We start from the raw sequence: 21965 nt of genomic DNA, 5'->3' as shown, positions 1-21965 counted from the left end.
TGTAATAACAAAATGTCAACTTAAACCTAACTCAACTAGTTAAAGTACCTATTTTCCGACCAAAAGATCATAAAGAATATTAACAAAGGTCATTCTGGAATCACCATAACTGCTTGATACAACATCTTGTAGTCTAACCAACACTTAGAAGAAGTACTAACAACTGCTACATCGACTCAACATATATGGTTTGACTTTGTGCTACAAAGCACGTCATTGTCCAACCGTGTTCAACTTAAGCCCCCATCATCATGGCACATACCTTTCCCTCGTAAGGTACTCACAAACTTCATTTGTGCTCCTAACATAATAATTGACCAGGTTTACCTAACAGTACCTTTACCATTGTAGTCAATATCTTATTACGAATCATTTCAAATTTCAAAAAAATGTAGAAGAACCGTACCTACCATGGGACATATATTGCATTACGCTTCAACTAAATTGTTCTATTCCACCTCTTAGAAAATAAAGAACTTGAATCAAAATACTTAATAGCATGGCGATGTGCCACTTGCTTACACTTATCGGCAAATTGACTCTATTGCCCGCCAGTTATCAAAAAAATTTTGATAACCCATCACAAGATCATACCTATAACACATTGATTCGATTGATACACAATCAGATCCTCCATCCTAAGGATTCAAGATCCTTAATATTTAGACTACAACTCCATAAACACCAATCAGAATATTTATTTACCTTGTCAAAGCTAGTATAACTCAGCGGTAATTGGCATATATCTCCAATCAAGAGGTGGTAAGTTACATCTCACATCCCACATGTTGTAATAAAAAAAAAATTGTCATTTACATTTGTCATGTATCTAATTTAGACATCAAAATTGCATCAACAAACACCACATCACAGGTCTTAATAACCACTTGGGCAAATAACCTTCAAATGGTCAGAATAAGTAAATACAAGTATGCTTGTGCGCATACGCACAGAGAGAGAGGGAAATATAAGCGACTTCAATATCCAAAGAAAAATTAGAAATAAAATATGCTAAACTGCTATTTTACAGCTCAAATCAAATGATTGTCAAAACATAATAAATTCGTTGTCACGATTAGATTTTTATTTTTCACTTCACTTCTTTTTCCTAATATATTTTCCTTTTTTTAATGAATCTCTCCATACGGACCCTTCATGGCCAACATTTAGTCGATATTTCTTCATTCTATTGACATTTTTTACATTATGGCCCTCACACAGATATCATCAACTTAATAGAGATGATATCTGCCCATTAGAAAGAACAAAATATCAGATAATTTCAAATACAATGTGCAAGAAAAGGAAAAGAATTTCCCCGAAAATATTAAATTAGCGAAGAATGTCAAACATATAATCACAGATCTTGACCAACTCGCTCAATTTGACAATCTCGCAACCACTTATTTCATACAAAAAATCGCTATAGATATAATCACAACAAAACTTAGGTAATCAATGACTCCATAAGACGAGAACACTTCAGTTGTTTGGTTGGTAGCTTTCTCATGCAAGAAAAATAGTTGTGTTATGCCGCATACCTTCCACCTTGATGAATACCGTCATCCTTTCCATAAACTCGGCATGAGCGTCTTTTCAAAGATCGACCTTCCACCCTCCCAAGTTCTCTGTATCTTCGGCATATCAATCCAATGACACCATATCCGAACCAGCCGTTTGAAAAGTGGCAAACTGATCGAGATGGTGGTTTAGTTCATCTCATTGTATCTTGAAAAGGTTCTTCAGTTTCACCAACAGTCTCCACTCATCCATGGACAAGTCATCCTATACATTGGCATAACCAATCCGTTGGCCAAAACTATCAATGAGAGAGACAGATAAAGAGAGAGACAGAGAGAGAAGTAAACTAACCCGATAATTGGCTTTGAGTAGGTCAATGGACTTCCTTGATATGTGGCTGACAAGTTCATCTTCTAAATCAAAATGCCTACCATACATCTTTTGCTGCTCCTCCGAAGAATGGCCAACTATCTGTTGGAAGAACCCAAGCAAACTTTAGCTCGCGTTGCTCTAACAAGGATGATTTTAAGAATTTAAGATGGCATCATAGTCGCATAGAAACCTATCCATCAACTTGTCGACATTTCCAACTACCCCCCCCCCCCCCCCTCTTTTTACACCCCAAGAGAAGGTTTGAAACATTATAGAAAAATTATGGTGATGATAACAATAGCAACAGTTACTCCATAGATAACAAAAAGGTTACCTTAATGGCTATCTTCTGCCCTTTCTTCGCATAATCAACAGGTTTGTGATTATTTTCAATAGATGCAATGCGACCAATATCTATAAATTCCCTTTGAGGAATACAAATTGGTGTGCCAACCTGCAAGCAATGGTAAAACATCAAAGATTGAACTACACGTTATTTATCAACAAATTATTCTTCAAGCAAGTGCTGCTGGGAGTGGAACATTGATAAAAAATTAGGAACACTTTGGAATGTAAACTGTTTCATTAATTCGGTTCAAGAGCTTTCAGACACAAAATATACCAAAGTAATCTAAACATAGATCCAGGATATCAACAGAAAGAATTGTAAAAATTCCACAGCTATAATCCTAAGGCCCACACACCTAAAAGGCACAAACAAAATCAGGACACATATTTGCAATTTTCTGAAAATATTCAAATGTTTTATATAATAAAGAACAAAATAATTACATATTTCTAAGCAATGTTAAACTTATAACAAAGGTTTACAAAGAACCTAACACCAATCTAACATATTCATGCCAACATAACTCAACAGTAAACGCACTTACATTCAACAATCCAGTGGTCCTGAATCAAATTTTTCACCATTATTATTTTCTTTTCTGTCATGCCCAATATGACCAAATGCCAGTAAGGTATTCTTGTTGAAACTATTACAGAAAGATCCAATACTCTTAAGATGTCCAAAAGTGTCGGATGTCATGTCCACATCCAAGTGCACTCTAGGAACAAAAATGCAACCAGAAAGAGATTGTGCCTTGCCTTTTTTTTACTTGAAACTTAGAACAGATGTATTCCAAAAAAAAAATGACAAAAGACAGCCCAAAAAGGAACCAAAGCAAAGCATTCCAATCATACAAAATCATGAGGAGACTATAATTACAAAAGAAATATAAATACCTTGGCAATGCCATCAATTACATCAACCCCCAACACGATTGGATCCTTCTTGTTGAAAATGCAATTTGGTAAAATCTTGAGAACACAAGGAAAGACTGCTTCCTCAGCAGCTTCCTTCTTCTTTTCCTCTTTAAGATTATCAATATAGGCCTTAAATTGGTCGAACAAGTGATAAATGATATCAGCAATAAAAATCTTCACTCCCAGCTCATCAGCAAGTTCTCGGGCTTCTGGAGTCACTTTAACATCAAAAGCCAAAATAGTGGCATATTCTTTTTTCTTTTCAAGCATTACACTAGCTTTCATGACGTCTTTTTTATGAACAGGTCCTATACTTATTCCACTAACAGGAATGGTCACTGCTGGGGACTTCAAAAACTCCAACAATGCTTCCAAGGAACCAAGTGTAGATGCTTGAACACAGACTCCCTCACCAGTCTTGTCTATCCTGCTCAAAACTGACTTCATATCTTCCATAGCTGAATCCTTGATGTCATCCAAATCATCCTCAGGACCTACCACATGAAGACTGGTGCCAGCAATAGCATGCTCAAGACCCTACACAAATATTCAAAAGACATATTCTAATAAGATTTTGTTAAGATCTTTCAACAGAAGCAATACTCGATTTCATTACAGTATGATAAGACCTATGAAGCATAAACACTACAATTCAGGAATGTTTCTATGTCCAACACATACTAGACAATCAAAGACTTTCAAGCTCTTTAAAAAATAAGAAGGAAAAAATTATGAAAATTAAAATATAGAAAATAAATAGATAGGTGGCCAAGTGACCTCCATAAAAGACAAATACTCTTTTCTAAATGAATGAGGTAAGGTCTCAGGCCCTAGATCAAATTGGAACGTGCTTGGTCCTATATCAGATTGAAAGACGAGGCAAAACACCCAATATCAAATTCAGTAAGTCTTTGAGAGCTGAGAGCAAAATGTGAATTATGCAAATGTCTTCAAATTAAGGAGAGGGAGTATAAATGTAGGTGGTTTCAATTACAAAAGTTCAAGGTTGTGTAACTTTAAATGTGTCTAATGAATCCCCGACACTTTAAAAGTAGAAATTCTGGTTCCCTTTTATCAAAAAAAAAATGATAAGCTCAAGTACAAAGCAGGAATTCGATTGCAAGATATCCAATCTTGAAAAGTAGAAAACAAAGAAAATGTTGGCTTTTTAGAAGGAAAGAAATGCTAGAATGTTTACAAATAAGTCAAATTCTTTACAACCTTTTTGCGACATAATACAGTTCACAACCTAAATCTGGAGTGCCCAACACAAGTCTTCTCTAACTATACATTCACCAAACCTAGATTTGATGGCCTTTTTTTAATATCTTCTTTTGGAGAGAGGAAACCTTGTCCCTTTGTCCTTTAGGTTGTTCTTGTTTGGCTTTAGGCACTCTGAATGAGTCTCTTATTTCTCATTTTAAAAATAATAATTAATTAAGTAATGATCTGAAATCCCCTCTGGAATGCGACCTAATACTTGTCAAACCTCCATAGTATAGGGTAAGAGCTTCTAAAATTCTCTATTTAATTTTAGACAAGGTGTGAACAAGTTCAAACACGTGAACTTTCAAAGCAAAGTTGAGAAAAAGAAAATGGAATTTGAATGAGAAACAATTGGCAGTCCTTTTCAAGCTAAGTATTGCATGCTCACATTATTTTCTATTAATATCTATTTTTGTCCCAGCAAAAATGTATGTCGAACTAGGACAACCATACGTAGAATTTTAATATCTTAGGAAGGTAACCACCCATACGGTTTGAACTTATTCCCAAGTCTCTTTACACATTTAACTCACAATTCTTCTTCAATCCGAATCTCAAAAAATGGTGGGACAAAAGCCCCCAGTGATGGTGGGCTGGCTACTACTTCATTAACAAACTGAAAATGCTTTTTGGAGAATCTCAAAAAGTGGAATAAGGTCTTTGGAGACATCAGAGAAGAAAAAACTTCCTTAATCTCGTAGATTAACAGCCTTGACATCCTAGAAGAGCCCCCTCCTTTAACGAACAGCAACTAAAGGAAAGATATAAGGTCTTGGAGACAGCAGAGAAGAAAAAACTTCATTAATCTCGAAGATTGACAGCCTTGACATCATAGAAGAGCCCACACCTTTAACTAACAGCAACTAAAGGAAAGATCTAAACTAAAAGCCACGGTAACAGACATGATCCTTGAGGAACAGTAATTATGGAGACAGAACATCAAGTTAAAATCGCTAAAGGATGACATGGAACTCTAAATTCTTTCACAGACGGGGAACAGTTAGTAAAAATTCTATCTCAACCCAGAGGAGATATGCTGCTGTCAAATCAAGAGGAAATCGACCAAGAAATATTTGGGCTTCTTCTCAACCCTTTATGCTATAGACAAGGATCATAGATTCATCATAAAGGGAGCATTGTGGCAACCTATCGGTAGAGAAACAGCATATTGACTTGAGAGGCCTTTTAGAGGAATCGGAAATTTTTACTGCAATCAAGCAGTTAGGATCACAAAAAGCATCCGATCCAAACGAATTTACAAGAGAAACTTTTGAAAAGGCTTGGAACACCACTAAGTCAGATCATTAGGGTGTTCTTAAGAATTTTTTCAGAACAGGGATCATCGATAAGAAGACCAACAAGATTCGAGCTTGCACTCAGAATTTCTCAAATTGTTGTAGTCTCCATTTCCACTGGGTCCTTGCCTACTCTCCTGGATTGTTTGAAGGATGACATTGTTACATCTCTCAAGTTGATTTCTAGTATGTCACCATCCTGTTTGGATGACCATAACACCTCTCTAAATAAAGAATTAACCAGCATTTGAGAAGAAAATCAATGTTTTAAAAATCTTAAGTCGGCTTCAAGGCTTTTTTATAACGAGAGGCGAGGCGTAAGCCTCGAGGCGGTATGAGGAGTAGGCCTCATTTTAAATAAGGAATCATAAAAATTTTAAACTTTGTATTATAAAAGTACAAAACATCCTTAAAAATTCTAACAAATATCTCAATAGTCCATTAATGTACATTAGTACATCTAACCTTTCAAAATCATTATCACTAAAAAATAAAAAATAAATCAAGAAAAAATTTGGAAAACAAGTTGAGGTGAAAAAAGAGAGGAAAAAAGGGAGAAACAAAACTAAAAAAAGAGTAGAAGAAAACTTGCAACCCATAATACAGTATGTAATAACCAAAAGAAAAAAGAAAAAACAAAGCAAAACAGAGCAGATAGGAGGGAAAGAAGGAAAATAAAATTTTAACACACTGCTGATTTACATTTTTATTCATTGTAACAAATAAAGACAAACCGAGTTTGTCTTTTTGTTTGGTCCAGGTTGCTATTTAATTATAGAATAATAAGATTTTATGTATAAAATAATATATCAAACAAATGTCTAAGGCAATTATTTTTCTGTCAGAACACTAAACCACCTTGGTAATTACACCATCTTATTAATTTCACCCCACCACCGCCAAAGACCATTTTCATTTAAGGCTAACGCCTTTTAAGCCTCAAAGGCTTAAGAACAGAGGCTTGCGCCTTTGTTATCTAAGGCGTAAGCTTCTTTTTATTTGTTACAGGCGTAAACTGCGATTTTTAAAACGTTGAAGAAAATATCCAACTATATCTCTCTCATATCAAGAAGGGGATTGGTTACTTAAAAGACAACTTAAAGAATTAAAGGAAGCTATTGAGGATTTCCTTCATTGGATTCTTCTTCGCCCAAGTAGGTTTTGAAGTCTTATGGCGTTTCAAGATTTGTTTTTTATTGGTTTCTCCTGTTACAGTCCTTGGCTTATATTGTTCCTTATTCTTATCAATGGTTGTAATACCCTCGTCGTGATTCTCTTTTGCTTGTATCGTTTTTTTCTTCTCTTCTCTTTTTCTTTTACTCATTTGGAAATCTGGAAATTTGTATCTTTGGAACTTTTCCCCTATCTTTTACAAAAAAAAATTAATAAATAAGAAGACCAACAAGAATTGTATAGGCTTGATTCCAAAGAAAAACGGGGTGGTCAAAGTCACCAAGGAGAAGCCCGATTGCCAAAGACTTGGGGTCTCTTGATCATATTGTTTAGAGGTCTTAAGTTCGAACTTTCCGGTGAGCTTAATACCAAAAATCTTTAATGTCTCCAAGTTTCAGGCCTTGGTCAGGCATGAGTGCCCTTAGGTGTAGGAAAGCAAAACTTCGATCCCCAGTTATCAAAAAAAAAAATAGTAGGAGGTTGTATTTATCATAACACTATTGTGTTTTTTTACAATATTTTTTTAAAGCCTCTCGGGCTCTTATTTTTTCCCTGAATATCTCTACTTTTTCCTAATTATTTAAGCCAAATTTAATTTAATTTAAATATTAAATAGTTTTGTTAATATTTCTATTTTTTAAAACTTGAGTATTTGTTTCATCTAAAAAAAATTTTAAAAAATAGCAAGTCTCATGTCCATGACCTACATTTTTAGAAATTGACGTGTCGCCGAATCCATGTCTGTGCTTCTTATGTTTTATTTCGTAAGAAATGACTTATCATATGTGTCCACGTAAAGGTTCATACTATTCATGATCATAAAGAAAAAAAAATAGAATTTCTTGATTAACAGTAAAATGAATTACCTGTCCAGTAATTTTGATTCCCTGAGCAGCCTTGATTTCCTTGTGATGCAGATATGTTCCCTAAAATCATAGTCATACAACCAACATCACCAGTTGCTCATCGCAACAGTCGCATATAATATAATAATAGTACATCGTCAAGGATTGCATATTCATACAGGCCACATAAAATCTCAGCCATTCTAGTGATAGTGAACGGAAATATTTAGGCAGACAAAACCAAGAAACCGTCAAATACTCAGAAATACCAATGACTACATTCCCTCTATCAACCTTCCCCCTCCAGCTAGAATCACCCATGCCAACCAAACTGGTACTAGATTTAAAATCTTTTTCGTCAATTAAGGAATGTAACCTAAAGCCATACTATAAAACGTTCTTGTGATTGTATTGATCTCAGGAGGAACATTTATGAACCTCTCATTTTCCTCCGTTTGAATTACAATTTTTTCTATTGCAAGGTCTTACTGAGCATTAAAGAGAATAATTATCTCCCACAACTGATCCTAAGATCCTACCTCCCCTTATCACAATCGTCTCTCCCAAATTTTAATTGCAAGCTGCTAATATCCACGCACTAACTCAAGCGTGCACTAGTTATTCCCATAAATAACTCATAAACTAACCAGCCCTCATATACAGAAAGAACCAAAGGTTGAATACATTGACAAGCTGACATATTACCTTTAATTTTTCTTATCTTCTATCAGCAAGATCAATCATCTAGTTATATGAACAAAAGAAGCTAATAGAAGTAATACCTTCACTCGGAGCTCCTTCATTGGATGGGGTGTCAACAGGGCTCGAATAGTAGTAACAATTGGGCCCTATAACAAGATATTTCTGTAAGTTCATTTTGAGACCTTCTAGACAATCAGAAAATTCCATAAGTTCATAGATGAGCATAGTTCTTGCCTGCATGCCACAAACAACTATTTGATCTCCTTCATGCAGCACACCATTAACCAATATGACATCAATAGTGGTTCCGTGGCCTTCAACAACTTTGACCTCTAAGACCGTACACTGTTGGTGCACAATCAAAAATAATCAGCTTTGAACTCCTCAATTCATATGTATACATACATACATATATAGAGAGAAAAAATAATAATAAATCACAGCGAATGAACACCTGCACTTCATCACTATACGTAAGTTTCTCCGTCATGGTTTTCTGGGCCCACTGCACCAATAATAATAACAAGTCTGGAATACCTTCACCACTAACATATTTGGAAACAAGCTATTAGAAAAACTTGAAAAAAAAATGTTGACTGCTAGGGAAGTCAAAATATGATATCAAGAAGTCAATGAAACTTACGTAACAGCACTTGTAGGTACTATACTGAAAGTCTCCCCCATTTCTTTGTTTTTATAATACAACTCAGTATTCAATCCCTGCTCTTTAAATTGAGTGATAATCTGTTGACACAAAAAAAATGCATTCAATCGAAGTTCATTTGGAGCTATGATCAAACAATTAAAACAAAAAATTGGATAATGTATATAACCTGAATAAGCCTCATATTGAACTCATTCTGAACATCCTTGGATTGCTGCTTCATTGTTTTAAGTATTGGTGCATTGCGGATAGTTTTCCACCCATAAAGTCTGTCCACCTTGAAAATTGCATAATTGGGAATACAAGATTAAACATTATTAAGAAAAATGCCAAATGCAAATGCAAATAAATGGTAGTTACCTTATTCAGAGCAACAATAAATTCTGTGTTTCTCATTCTCAAGAGATTAAGTGATTCTATTGTTTGTGGCTCTAAGCCATGCATGATGTCAACAACCAAAATTGCAAGATCACATAAACCCGAACCACGAGAACGTAAGTTGGTAAAGGACTCGTGCCCAGGGGTATCAATAACAAGTAAGCCAGGAACCTTCAGCTTTGCATCAGCTTTCAGTTCCCTAGTCCTTTCACGAATGTTTTCAGCAGGAAAATATGTTGCCCCAATCTGCTGAGTAATACCTCCTGCCTCTCCCTCTTGAACATTTGTACCCCGAATACAGTCCAATAGCTTGGTTTTACCAGTATCAACATGCCCCATAATACAGCAGATGGGTGAGCGGAGATTTTCTTCCTGTTGTTTAGGAGTAACATCTGGAATTGGAGCCTTTTTCTTAACAGCATCATCTTTTCTTTTGTCCTTGTCCACAATCTCAGCCTCATGCTGCTTCTTTTTGTTTTCAATATCTTGAGATTTTAAAGGCTGAGAAGGTAAATTCTTTTGGGCAGGAGCAGCTGGCTTGGCACCTATAAAGCAAGTGTTTGAAAACAGCAAAATCAAGCTTCTACCTTAAAAATTAAAAATAGAAAGAAAATGCTTAGAAGGAGATGAAAATCAGTAAGATAACACCTAAATATAATAAAACAAAAGATTGATAAACAAACAAATAAAATATTCCTTGAAAAAGGACATGATAACATACATGAGGCTTACAAATAATCCTTATCTTCGAAGTCTACGCTTTAAGCCTTGAACTCTCTCTCATGGAAAGATCAAAACCTTGGATAGAATTGGAGAAAAAAGAGAGACAAACAAAAAAGACACTTGTCTCTCTCCTCGTATGGGTATACTCAGTAATAAGGCATCAAAATCACAAACTCACCTATTTATGAGGTACATTCTGGCTTATAAAATATGGAACTCCTATTTTCAAGACTTTAACTAACATTTGTGCTATCCTGGGGACACCTAAGATTGACTCTTACAAATTTCTGTAGGTCATGACTTCAAAAGCAAGGTTTAGGTTCCATGGATGATGATTGAAGGCACTACCCTTAGGCAATTTTTTCTTTTTTATGGGAAACAGATAGTAGATGAAATATACAAAATATGAAGGGATGAACATTCCAAAGCTAAAGGAAATTACATAAAATCCTTTCAATTAGCCATAAGATCACTTAAGCTATAATTAGTAAAGGGAGAGAGAAAATGCATTTACACCAAGATCAAGCAAGAATAAAAACCGACTCAGAATCTAAGAGAGAAATCATTGGCAAGAGATGTACCAATGTCAACAAATCTACTCTGGCACGGGGGATATGGAGGAAAGAGGGAGGATCAGATGTCAAATAAGATTAGGGTAGTTACAAAATTCTTCGCCTAACACGCACAATGCACCTGATTGGAAACACTATTTCCAAACCCCATCCAATGTATATCTCATTTCACTGTGTTTTGTCATAAATGTCATGTAAAGAACAAAAATATAAAGAAAAGGTTGAATACAATAACTCGAACACAATCATTATCTCAATACATCAACCAAATTAGCAGTCCTATAAGAAGACAAAGTTTTAATGCTATCCCATAAACGAGGAGGTTATCAAACATTTCTTCAGCAATCCATTGAGTCACTCCAACTAAATGAACCAGAACATGATTAAGTACAGTATCATTAAAAAACAAAAAAAAAAATCTTCTTCTCTTCAAAGCCCTTCCTTCACACACATCCCATTGAAGTAACCAAGACATATTTTTAGGTGACACACAACAGCCACCAATAGAAAAATTATACGGAAAATTACTGATAAGATTAGTGTAACAATTCAACTGGTTGAAAAATCAGTAAAGATGCAACAATAAATGCCCAAAGTTTTGCATGAACAACGTAAACTACAGAACTTTATTAAAAAAAACAATTGATCATATCAAAGTGGATGTGCATCTACAGCCCCCATGAAAGTAATCCTTATCAATTGATATCATTTACTTTGATTAACGTTAAATTCATCTGAGTAACCTTCCAGTAAAAAATACTTCTTAAACTTACAAGTGTCGATTTTACATTATTGAGCTTACCTGCATCACGTGCAGCTGGTGCACCATTCTTTCTATCTTTTTTCATGCCATTCTCAGGCTCTGATTCAAGCTCCTCATCAGCAAAGGAACTTTTTAAGGAAAGATCAACAACAGCATCATCCCAACTCTTTGCATCCCATTCATCCTCATCTTCATCTTCTTGAACTTCATTATCTTCAGTAGCCTCAACAACATCTGATTTTTCTTCCACGGGCATCAACTCCTCCACATCTTCAATCTTCTCAGACTCCAATAATTCAGTCTCTACCACATCTTTTTCTTGTGTTTTTTCTTCCATATGTTCCACTACCTTAGTTTGAGCACTCCCATTTGTTTGATGATGTGCTGGTTTAGTCTTCTTTGACTGGTATTTTGGTCGCTTAGCTGGTGCACTAGGATCAGAAGTAGCTAGAGGTAAACCCCCGGCATTTGCTAGTATCTGGTTCCTCATTGCCTCCAACCTACGTTGTTCTTCCTTTTGCTTCCCTGTTAGCAGCTTGCCTTCCTGTTTCTTTCGTAGGAGCTTCTCTTTTTCTCTTTCCTTTTTCCTACGCTTAGCCTCCTCAGCTTGTCTTTCAAGTTCTTCTTGCCTACGCCTCTCCTCTTCTTCCTTTCTCAACCTCTCTTCTTCCTCCCTTTTCCTTCTTTCTTCTTCTTCTTTTCTCCTAGCCATTGCCTCTTGCATCTCCCTAACATGCTTTGGCACTTTCTTCTCGGGCACTTTACTTTTTGCAGCACCTTTTTTGGGTTCTATAATTTCAGTGTTTACTTCCTCAATTTTCTCATCAGCAGCAGCTGCTGCGGCCGCTGCTGCAGCTTTTTTTTCCTTTTCCTTCTCCTTCTTCTTTTTCTTCTTCCTTGCTGCAGCTGATTCTGTGCTCTCTTCTTCAGCTTCCTTTTCAGCTGATGCATCAGGAGGAGCAACAAGCTCAGGTGGATTCTCAACTTTGTCCTCTTGTGAAGGAAGAGGAGGGTCTGCTGGTTTTGATGTAGGAGGCCCCTCTCCTAGCTCAGCAAGAATCTTATCCAAATCATCTTCTTCTTGAGCAGTCCTTCCACTCTTTTTCTTTTTCTTCTTATTTTTTGAAGTTTCTGCTACCCCCTCCATCTTGTTAGCTTTTGATAAATCAGAATCAATATTGCTACTTGCTGTATTCAATATTTCAGATCCGACTACATCTCTTACTTCATTGCCCAGCACACTTTCATCACTTAATGCAGTAACCATACCGCTGCCTTTCTTCTTAGAGGACTTTTTCTTTCCAGAAAATGCAATTACAGTGGCATCATCTTCATCAACACCATCAACATTTAATTTATTTGGCTCTGAAATAGAAGCATCCCCATCATTTTCCTCATCAGGGAATGCTGCACTAAACAAATTGCCACTTTTCTTTGAAGCCTTGGATGACTTCTTTTTCTTACCCGAGAAGCTAATTGATGCAATATCTTCATCCTCATCCTTCTTAGCATCTCCATCCTCATCCTCATTATCAAGACCACTAAAACCAGAAGCTGTAAATGTATTCCCAGCCTTCTTACCACCTTTCGATGACTTTTTCTTACCTGTAAATGCAATAACAGGCTCGTCATCAATATCTTCATCAACTCTGATCTCATTATCAATCACATCTTCATCATTCTCATCATCAAGAGCACTGAACGCAGCGGAAAAACCAGTCTTCTTAGAAGACTTAGACGACTTCTTCTTACCTGAAAAATTGATCACGGAATCATCCCCTTCATCATCATCCTTTTCCCCGGGTTACCACAGATTCTTCATCATCATCATCAGCAGCGCCATCATTCCCCTCCTCATCAAGCAAACCAAAAGCGGAAGCAGTGAAAGCACTGCTACTTCCACCCTTCTTCGACTTACCCTTCTTTTTCCCGGTGATAACAATCTCTGAAACACCATCCCCATCCTCCTCGTCCTCTTCCTCTTTAAGTTGTGAAGCTTTTGAATTACCCTTCTTACCCTTCTTCTTCCCCGTTATCACGACCTTCTCCTCCTGAACTTGGGCTTCTTCAGACAATTCAGTTCCAATGGAGTACTCATCGTCGTCTACTGCAAATGTCTTTTTCTTCGACTTCCCACCACCCTGAGCTGCCGCGGGAGCGCCGTCATCATCCCGTGCAGTTGGCTTCTTCCGACCCATGGAGATATCGGCAAATTAAAACCCCAAAAACCACCAACGCTACCGCCCCGAAAAAACCTATCTGCAAATTGATCACCAAAAAATTAGACTCATCAACATCAATCAGCTATATAATCAGATCTCTCACCAGCAGAACAAACCCATCAAGAACAACAGATTATACAACATACATAAAGAAATCAATAACCCCACATCCAAAAACAAAAAAACGACAATGAAGCTCAGCTGAGATGAGAAGCAAAACACAAATACAAACACAAACAAACGCGTATCCAGAGAGAGATTATGCGCACTTCAGCTAGTGATTGGCGACAAGAAGAAATCGAAAGTGAAGGTAGAAAGAGATATTTAGGAATCCGGCGATAGGGAACGGGAATCTGGGAGAGGTTCGTAGTGCAGAATCTTGTTAACGAAGCGGAAATGCGAGAGAATTCAGATACGAACTGATGATTCCGAGTTTGCTTTCTCTACTTAGGGTTGCATATTGGCCGCAGGCAGTAGCCAAATGCAGACTGAACCGAACCGGCGTCCAAAGTTGAGAACAACCGGTTTCGACCGAACCGGTTGATTCGGTTTCTTCTGTTTGAGAAGGGGCAGCCAATGCGAGTTCCGTTTTATTTGGATTTTAATTAACCAACCAAACTCAATTGTAAACCCAACGGTCTCTCAATTGGTTAAGGTAAATCAAAATCATAAATATTAACACTCAAAGTCTTTTGCCATTGTGCAACACCCTGCAATGTAAATTAAATTTCTTTTTAAATAACAAATCTTTATTTTTAAACTTTGTTTAATAAAAAAAATATTTTTCTTTTTAAAACCAGAATATTTGTTTTTTTATGTTAATTTTAAAATTTTTATTTTATTAACCGTTGTTCAAATAAAGATTTTTTTTTATATTTTTATTATTTGCACGAAGACCAAAACTACTCCACAAAAACACACTATTTAGGATTTTTGTGTATTTAAAAAATGACATCAATAGCATAAAAAATTAATAAAAATAATTAGTTGGAAAATCCAAGACTTTAAACACCCACAAGATTACTAACAGTGATAGACCATTCAAATATCAAAACTTCAAACCTCCACGATCACAACTTAGATCTAAACATTATAATCTTAAATATCAACAACTACATAATTTCTAAAGAACGATCATAAATCAACTCAAACCGAATTCCCAACAAAAATATCCAGATACCAACATAATTTCAAGGTATAAACCAAATACCTAAATTATTAGAAAGCTTAAACTAGTTTTTTTTAGATAAGAAAAAAAATCTACAAAATCTAATCCTTGAAATTATGCATTAACTTTGAAATATTAAAAAAAAACTACAGAATTGGGCAAAATATTTTATCACATTAATAACTAATTGCAGTCCAAATGATTTTTTTAGAAAAAATCTACAAAGTCTAAACGTATATCAACCTCACATAATTTAATTCTACAACTTAAAATATTAAAACTATAAATGTATAATCCTACAAATTCGTTAATATTTTATAATTCGAAAATCCTAAAATATCTCATCATATTACTTTGTTAAATACTTGTTGAACCTTCCTAAAATCTTCCCATGTAGAATTATAAAATATTAATTCAAATATGTGTATCACAAAAACTTAAAAGAATGGAGAAATACCTACAAAATTAAGATAAAACACGAACTAACAATATTGAAAATCATCAATCAAATGCACATCCACAGAATAAAAACATACCAAATAAATATTGAAGATCTCGCTTTATTCACTTTTGCTCACCTACACGTTTACTCGCCGGAGTGTGTTTAACTGTGAAGTTTGAGATTGGATTGAAATTGGTTTGTCAAAGGGTCATCAAATCTGCACTGTCGGAATTCAGATCGTCGCGCAGAGGGAAAGGTCGTTGCAGGTTATCGAGATAATCCTGTCGTCGCTGGTATGGTGCGTCGTTGTCGTCGTAGTGGGTATCGTTGGAGTTCAAGAGAATGCTGCCAGATTATTCTGCTCTTCTCTTCTCTTGTGTCTCTTTGTATTGTTTATCTCCCCCTATACTGTGTGTGCCTCCTCTCTTAAATACTTAGATTTGCAACAGTAACAAACTTAGAAAGTGGGGAAAGATGAAGGATAAAAGGTCACATAACAGGGCTTTGACGTGAAAGATAACAAACTAAAAAAATCAAATATTAGTTTTAGTAAAAAAAATCCTTTTTAAATTTAAACAAATACTATTATTTAACAAAATTCTTTATTTAAAACCAAATCTTTTTTATTTATTTATTTTTTTACTTTAATTATAAATCAAAATCTGTTTTAAAATTTTAATTTAATTAAAACTTTACCTTAAAACTAATGTTACATTTTTTTTATTAACCAAAAACAATTACATTAAAACCTTATGTTATTTTTAATCAAATAATTAAATAACACTTAATAAAATAAATAATAATAATATTTTTTTAACAAAAGAGAGCCGGACCAAATACGGTGTCTACAGCTTGCCCCCTTTGTGTATCATTGCAGAACTAAAAGGGTAGACAAAGACAAAAGACAAACTATTGGGAAGGCGAGATTTTTATTTAAAGAAGGTTAGAATAACAGACCTTGTTGGACAGGCTTGACTGGATCTTTGATCGGATTCGATTTAACCAATAGAAAATTAAAAGGTAACAACTTGGCTTGATACAGGCTTCGACCAAGATCTTCGATAGGGTTCGATTTAACCAACGGGAAAAATAAAAGTCAACGAACCTGGCTTGACATAGGCTTCGACCACGATCCTTTGATCGAGTTCAATTTAACCAACAGGAAATTAAAAGGTAACGGACCTGGCTTGACACAGGCTTTGACCACGATCTTTTATCGGGTTCGATTTAACCAACAGGGATAAATAAAAAGGCAACGGACTTGACGTGACACAGGCTTCGACCACGATCTTTTGATCGGGTTTGATTTAACCAATGGGAAACTAAAGGGCAACGGACCTGGCTTGACACAGGCTTCGACCACGATCTTTTGATCGGGTTCGATTTAACCAACAGGAAATTAAAAGGTAACAGACTTGGCTTGACACAGGCTTCAAGCATCATCTTTGATCAGGTTCGATTTAACCAATGGGGAAAAAATAAAAGGCAACGGACTTGGCGTGACACAGGCTTCGCCACGATCTTTTGATCGGGTTCGATTTAACCAACGGAAAACTAAAGAGCAATAGACCTAGCTTGACATAGGCTTCGACCATAATCTATGATTAGGTTCGATATAACCAACGAGAAATTATAACGCAAGGACCTGGCTTGACACAGGCTTCGACCACGATATTTAATCAGCTTCGATTTAACCAACGGAAAACTAAAAGGTAACGGACCTGGCTTGACACAGGCTTCGACCACAATCTTTGATCGGGTTAGATTTAACCAACGGGACACTAAAGGGCAATAGACCTGGCTTGACACAGGCTTCGACCACGATCTATGATCAGATTAGATTTAACCAACGGGAAATTATAAGGCAAAGAACTGGCTTGACACAGACTTCGACCATGATCTTTAATCATGTTCGATTTAACCAATGAAAAACTAAAAGGTAACAGACCTGACATGACACAGGCTTCGACCACGATCTTTAATCGGGTTCGATTTAACCAATGGGACATTATAAAGCAAGTACCTGGCTTGACATAGGCTTCGACCACGATCTTTAATTGGGTTCGATTTAACCAACAAATAAATTAAACACGCTTGCTCGAGTAAAATGAGATGTCACGAAATTTCTTGCCCTAAGACTTTTTGGAGACTTATTCAAGAAAAATGTAAAGAATGCATGAAACAATGCATGAAATATGTTTGACGCACGATGATAACAGGAAACTTTATCTTGGATGTGAAAAATAGAGTGAATCACTTGCTTTTGTAATATAAACTTGGGATTGTCCAAATAGCCCGATCACCGCATTTCGCTTTCCTTCAAAACCCTTTTAACTGGATCGAGAGTACACAGACAAATTGAGACTTGGCTAAACACTCCTTAAATGGGATGATGACTTTGCCCTTGATAACTTTGTAATGTCATATTTGCCCCAATGATTCTAGAGAACAAATATCCTTATCTTTAGGCTTTCTATGCCCCTACATTTGATTTCGAGTAACAAGTGACCTTGGAGAACGTGAATGTAAGCAACTGCCGTCATTCATAAATAGAAAGAGACAAAAGAGAACATAATTTATAAATGAGATTTCCAATTATGACAAAGGACACATATCTCAAAGATGTTCAAATTTGTAGGCTATAATAGAGAATGGATACACAAAATGTCTTTCAAGTAAAATACTGAGATCAAAGTGAAGTTTTTCGAAATACACGGGAAATTATGTATAATACTTTCGAACATGACTTGGATTGACCGGATTTAAAAGCTCGCTGCCATCCATATTGGCCAAAACTAGTGCTCTTCCAGAGAAAGCCTTTTTCACCACAATGGTCCTTCATAATTCGGGGTCCATTTGCCTTGATGATCTTTCTGCAATGTGAGAGTTCTTTTTAAAACCAAATCTCCCTCTCTAAACCTTCTTGGGCACACCTTCTTGTCATAGGCTTTCATCATTCTTCTTTGGTTTGTCATCTGCATAATGTCGTCGACCTCTTTTCTTCTACAAAATTTAGTTGCTCATAACTCCTTTGGACTCATTCAGCCTATTGTAACTTAGATTCCATGATAGCTCTCAATGATGGAATTTCTACTTCAACGGGGTGAACAGCTTCCATACCATAAACTAATGAAAATGGCGTTGCCCCGCTTGAAGTACGAACTGAGGTGCGATAACCATGTAAGGTGAACGTTTCATGCCAATTCCTATAAGTTACAGTCATCATTTCAACGATTCTTTTTATGTTTTTGTTAGCGGCTTCCACTGCATCATTCATCTTGGGTCGATAAGGGGTTGAATTGAGATGCTTGATCTTAAACTGCTCGCAAAGCTCGCTCATCAATTTGTTGTTCAAATTCCTTGCATTATCATAAATTATGGTTTCAGGAAGACCATAACGACAAATAATTTCTTTCTTGATGAATTTGACCACAACTCCTTTTGTTACATCTTGATAAGAAGCTGCTTCTACCCACTTGGTAAAATAATCTATGGCTACCAAAATGAATCGGTGCCCATTTGATGCTTTAGGTTTGATAGGAACTATTACGTTCATGCCTCACATAGAGAAGGGCCAAGGGAGCTGCCAAAAAATGTAAATGAGAGGCAATAACATGAGTCTTGTCCGAGTAAATTTGACATTTGTGGCATTTTCTTGCATATTTGATACAATCTGTCTCCTTAGTTAACCAGTAATAGCCGGCTCTTAAAATTTGCCTAGTCATCATATGGCCATTTGCATGAGTACCACAAACTCATTAATGGATCTCCTTCATAATCTTATTGGCCTCTCTTCCTTCAACACATCTTAGGAAAACCTTGTCGTGGTTTCTCTTGTACATTATTTCTCCATTTAAAAAAACTTCATTGTCAACTTTCGGAGAGTGCACTTATCATTTTCTAAAGCATTGAGTTAATATTCTTTACTCTTGATATACTGCTTGATGTCATGAAACTAGGGGTTGCCGCCGGGTTCTTCCTCAATGCTCATATAAGAAGCTGGGATATCTCTCCTCCCAACTTTAATTGGACGAACCTTTTTATTGAGTTCTAAACTGAACATCACTACTAATGTGGCTAATGCATCTGCTATTTGATTATTTTCTCTTAGCAAATAATCAAATGGAAAATAATCAAATGAGATTTCATCAAATTCTTGTGACAATTCTATTATGAGTTATTTGTAAGGCAACAACTTAGCGTCTTTTGTTTCCCATTCTCCTCTTAACTGATGAATTACTAGCATAGAATCCCCAAAAACTTTGAGTTTCCTGACTTTCATATCAATAGCAGCTTGGACACCCATTGAGCATGCTTCATACTCAGCCATATTATGTGTGCAGTCAAAACATAACCTGGCGGTAAGAGGGTATAAATCTCATTTAGGTGACATCAATATAGCCCATATCCCATGACCTAGCTCGTTAGAGGCACTATCAAATATCATGGTCCAAGTTTGTGGGTCTAAATTTTCCTCACCTGTGGTTATGGTGGAGATTTACTCATCTGAAAAGTCAAACTTCACCAGTTCATAGTCATTTATAGGTTGTTAAGCTAGGTAGTCGGCCAGAGCACTCCCTTTAATGGTCTTTTGAGTCACATAAACAATATCGTATTCAGACAAGAGAACCTGCCACCTTACAATTTGACCTGAGAGAGATGACTTTTAAAAAATGTACTTTATGGGGTCCATCTTTGAAATGAGCCATGTTGTATAATACAACATATACTATTTTAGACGTCGGGTATCTCAAACTAGAGCACAACAAGTTTTTTCTACCTGAGAGTATCTAATCTTGCAATCAGTGAACTTCTTACTTAAATAATATATGGTTTGTTCTTTCCTGCCTGAATCATCATGTTGCCCCGGTACACATCCCATTGAGTTTTCAGTTACTGTGAGATATAAAATAAAGGGTCATCCTGGAGTTGGTGACACAAGAACTGAAGGGTCCTAGAAATATTGCTTGATCTTGTCGAATGCTGCTTGACAATATTCACTCCATACCCTATCATTGTTCTTGCTGAGCAACTTAAAGATGGGTTCATAAGTTGTTGTCGGGTGGGATATAAACCTTGCGATGTAGTTGAGTCATCCTAGAAGCCCTCAGATTTCTTTCTGAGTCTGTGGAGGTGGCATCTCTAAGATTGCTTTGACTTTATCTGGGTCAACTTTAATCCCTTCTTGTCTTACTACAAAGCTTAGAAGTTTTCCAGTAGTTGCCCCAAATATGCATTTGTTGGGATTGAGTTTCAATTTGAACTTCCTCAATCGATCGAATAGCTTCCTTAAAATAGGTGTGTGCTCATCGCGCTATTTTGACTTGGCAATCATATCGTCCACGTAAACTTCAATTTCTTTGTGCATCAAGTCATGAAAGATGGTAACCATGGCTTGCTGGTAGGTTGCCCCAACGTTTTTTAGCATGAATGGCATAACTTTGTAGTAGAAAGTTCCCCATAGTGTAATAATTGTGGGTTTTTCGCGATCCTCAGGTGCCATCTTGATTTGATTGTATCCTGAAAACTCATCTATAAAGGAGAAGGTTAAGAATATAGTAATATTATCTACCAACACATCGATATGAGGAAGCGGGAAGTTGTATTTTGGACTTGCACGATTCAAGTCTCTATAATCTACACACATTCTTACGTGTCCATTTTTCTTTAGTACATGGACAATGTTCGCCACTCCCTCAAGGTAATTAGATACCGTAAGGAACCCTACATCAATTTGTTTTAGGGGTGCACGTCAAAACCGTCAAAACAGAAAAAACCGAGAAACCGAACTGAACCAAACCGAAAAATTAGTTTAATCGGGTTCATGGTTCGGTTCGATCTGAGAAATAAACAAACCGAATTATTCGGTTCGGTTTCGGTTTGAAAAAGTAAAACCGAACTTCAGACCGAACCAAAACGATTACCTTTAAATATATATATTTTAATATTTTATATATTTAAACATACATATATTATATTATATTATATGTAAAGTGTTTGATATATTAATGGTGATGTGAGAGGATGTAAAAGATAGATAGGTTAGCGTGCAGGAAAAGAAATAATGTGGTGTCATGTCAGAGATGTCTTTTCTTTATTTATTTATTTTTCTTCTTCTCATGAGTCGTGAGTCTCTTCATATACGTGTTTCTTTCTTTTATGTTTTTTTTCATCAAAATATGAATCTCCCTCTTCCCAAAGACTCATTAATCCCACCCATTTCTTTCTCTCTTTTTTCTCTCTTCAAAATGGAGTCTCATCTACCTTTTAAAACCCACGAATTTCTTTCTTTTATCATTTTTTTCTTCTTCAAAATAGCTTATGAGTCTCTTCTCTTTTCAAGACCCACGAATCTTTTCTTCTTCCTTCAATGGCCGACACACATAAAGAAAACTCACAACACGACAGTTTTGACAACGTCAACAGATCCAACTATCTACACCATCGTCATGACCGACGCCCCAAGCTACGGTTTCTCTGCTCCGACGAGATTTGCAGACTTGCGTCTACAAGAACGACTTTCTTCATTTGTCTGCTAAACCGCAAAACTGAACCGTCAAAACCGTCGGTTTTCGGTTCGGTTCTATTCGGTT

General features: G+C 36.1%; 2 protein-coding genes across 2 annotated transcripts; both read right to left on the bottom strand.

Moving 5' to 3' along the window:
- Nucleotides 1–1294: 1294 nt before the first annotated feature.
- On the bottom strand, nt 1295–13748 carry LOC111025005 (eukaryotic translation initiation factor 5B). The gene is made up of 12 exons (XM_022302849.2): nt 11580–13748; nt 9465–10027; nt 9274–9381; nt 9084–9184; nt 8895–8985; nt 8675–8785; nt 8521–8586; nt 7760–7819; nt 3139–3696; nt 2228–2347; nt 1873–1992; nt 1295–1785 (listed from the first exon to the last, which is right to left on the bottom strand). Exons 1-12 carry the CDS (start codon nt 12805–12807, stop codon nt 1720–1722), a joined length of 3192 nt encoding a protein of 1063 aa, XP_022158541.2. The 5' UTR covers nt 12808–13748; the 3' UTR covers nt 1295–1719.
- On the bottom strand, nt 13328–13738 carry LOC148208095 (uncharacterized). The gene has a single exon (XM_088119564.1). It carries the CDS (start codon nt 13736–13738, stop codon nt 13328–13330), a length of 411 nt encoding a protein of 136 aa, XP_087975690.1.
- Nucleotides 13749–21965: the final 8217 nt, after the last annotated feature.

The sequence above is a fragment of the Momordica charantia genome (assembly GCF_013281855.1).
Source record: "Momordica charantia cultivar OHB3-1 chromosome 11 unlocalized genomic scaffold, Mcharantia_2.0 BLBB01000011.1, whole genome shotgun sequence".
Taxonomy (NCBI): domain Eukaryota; kingdom Viridiplantae; phylum Streptophyta; class Magnoliopsida; order Cucurbitales; family Cucurbitaceae; genus Momordica; species Momordica charantia.
The sequence above is the reverse complement of the archived record's forward strand: the minus strand, read 5'-3'. Positions and strand labels throughout refer to the sequence as shown.

Excerpts from the sequence above, each read along its gene's own strand:
- LOC111025005 (XM_022302849.2), bottom strand. The coding sequence starts at position 12,807 with ATGGTTACTGCATTAAGTGATGAAAGTGTGCTGGGCAATGAAGTAAGA. Across the intron at positions 10,028-11,579 it reads ACCAGCTGCACGTGATGCAG|GTGCCAAGCCAGCTGCTCCT; the intron begins GTAAGCTCAATA and ends CTTGCTTTATAG. Across the intron at positions 2,348-3,138 it reads TAATTGATGGCATTGCCAAG|GTTGGCACACCAATTTGTAT; the intron begins GTATTTATATTT and ends CATTGCTTGCAG.
- LOC148208095 (XM_088119564.1), bottom strand. The coding sequence starts at position 13,738 with ATGGGTCGGAAGAAGCCAACTGCACGGGATGATGACGGCGCTCCCGCG.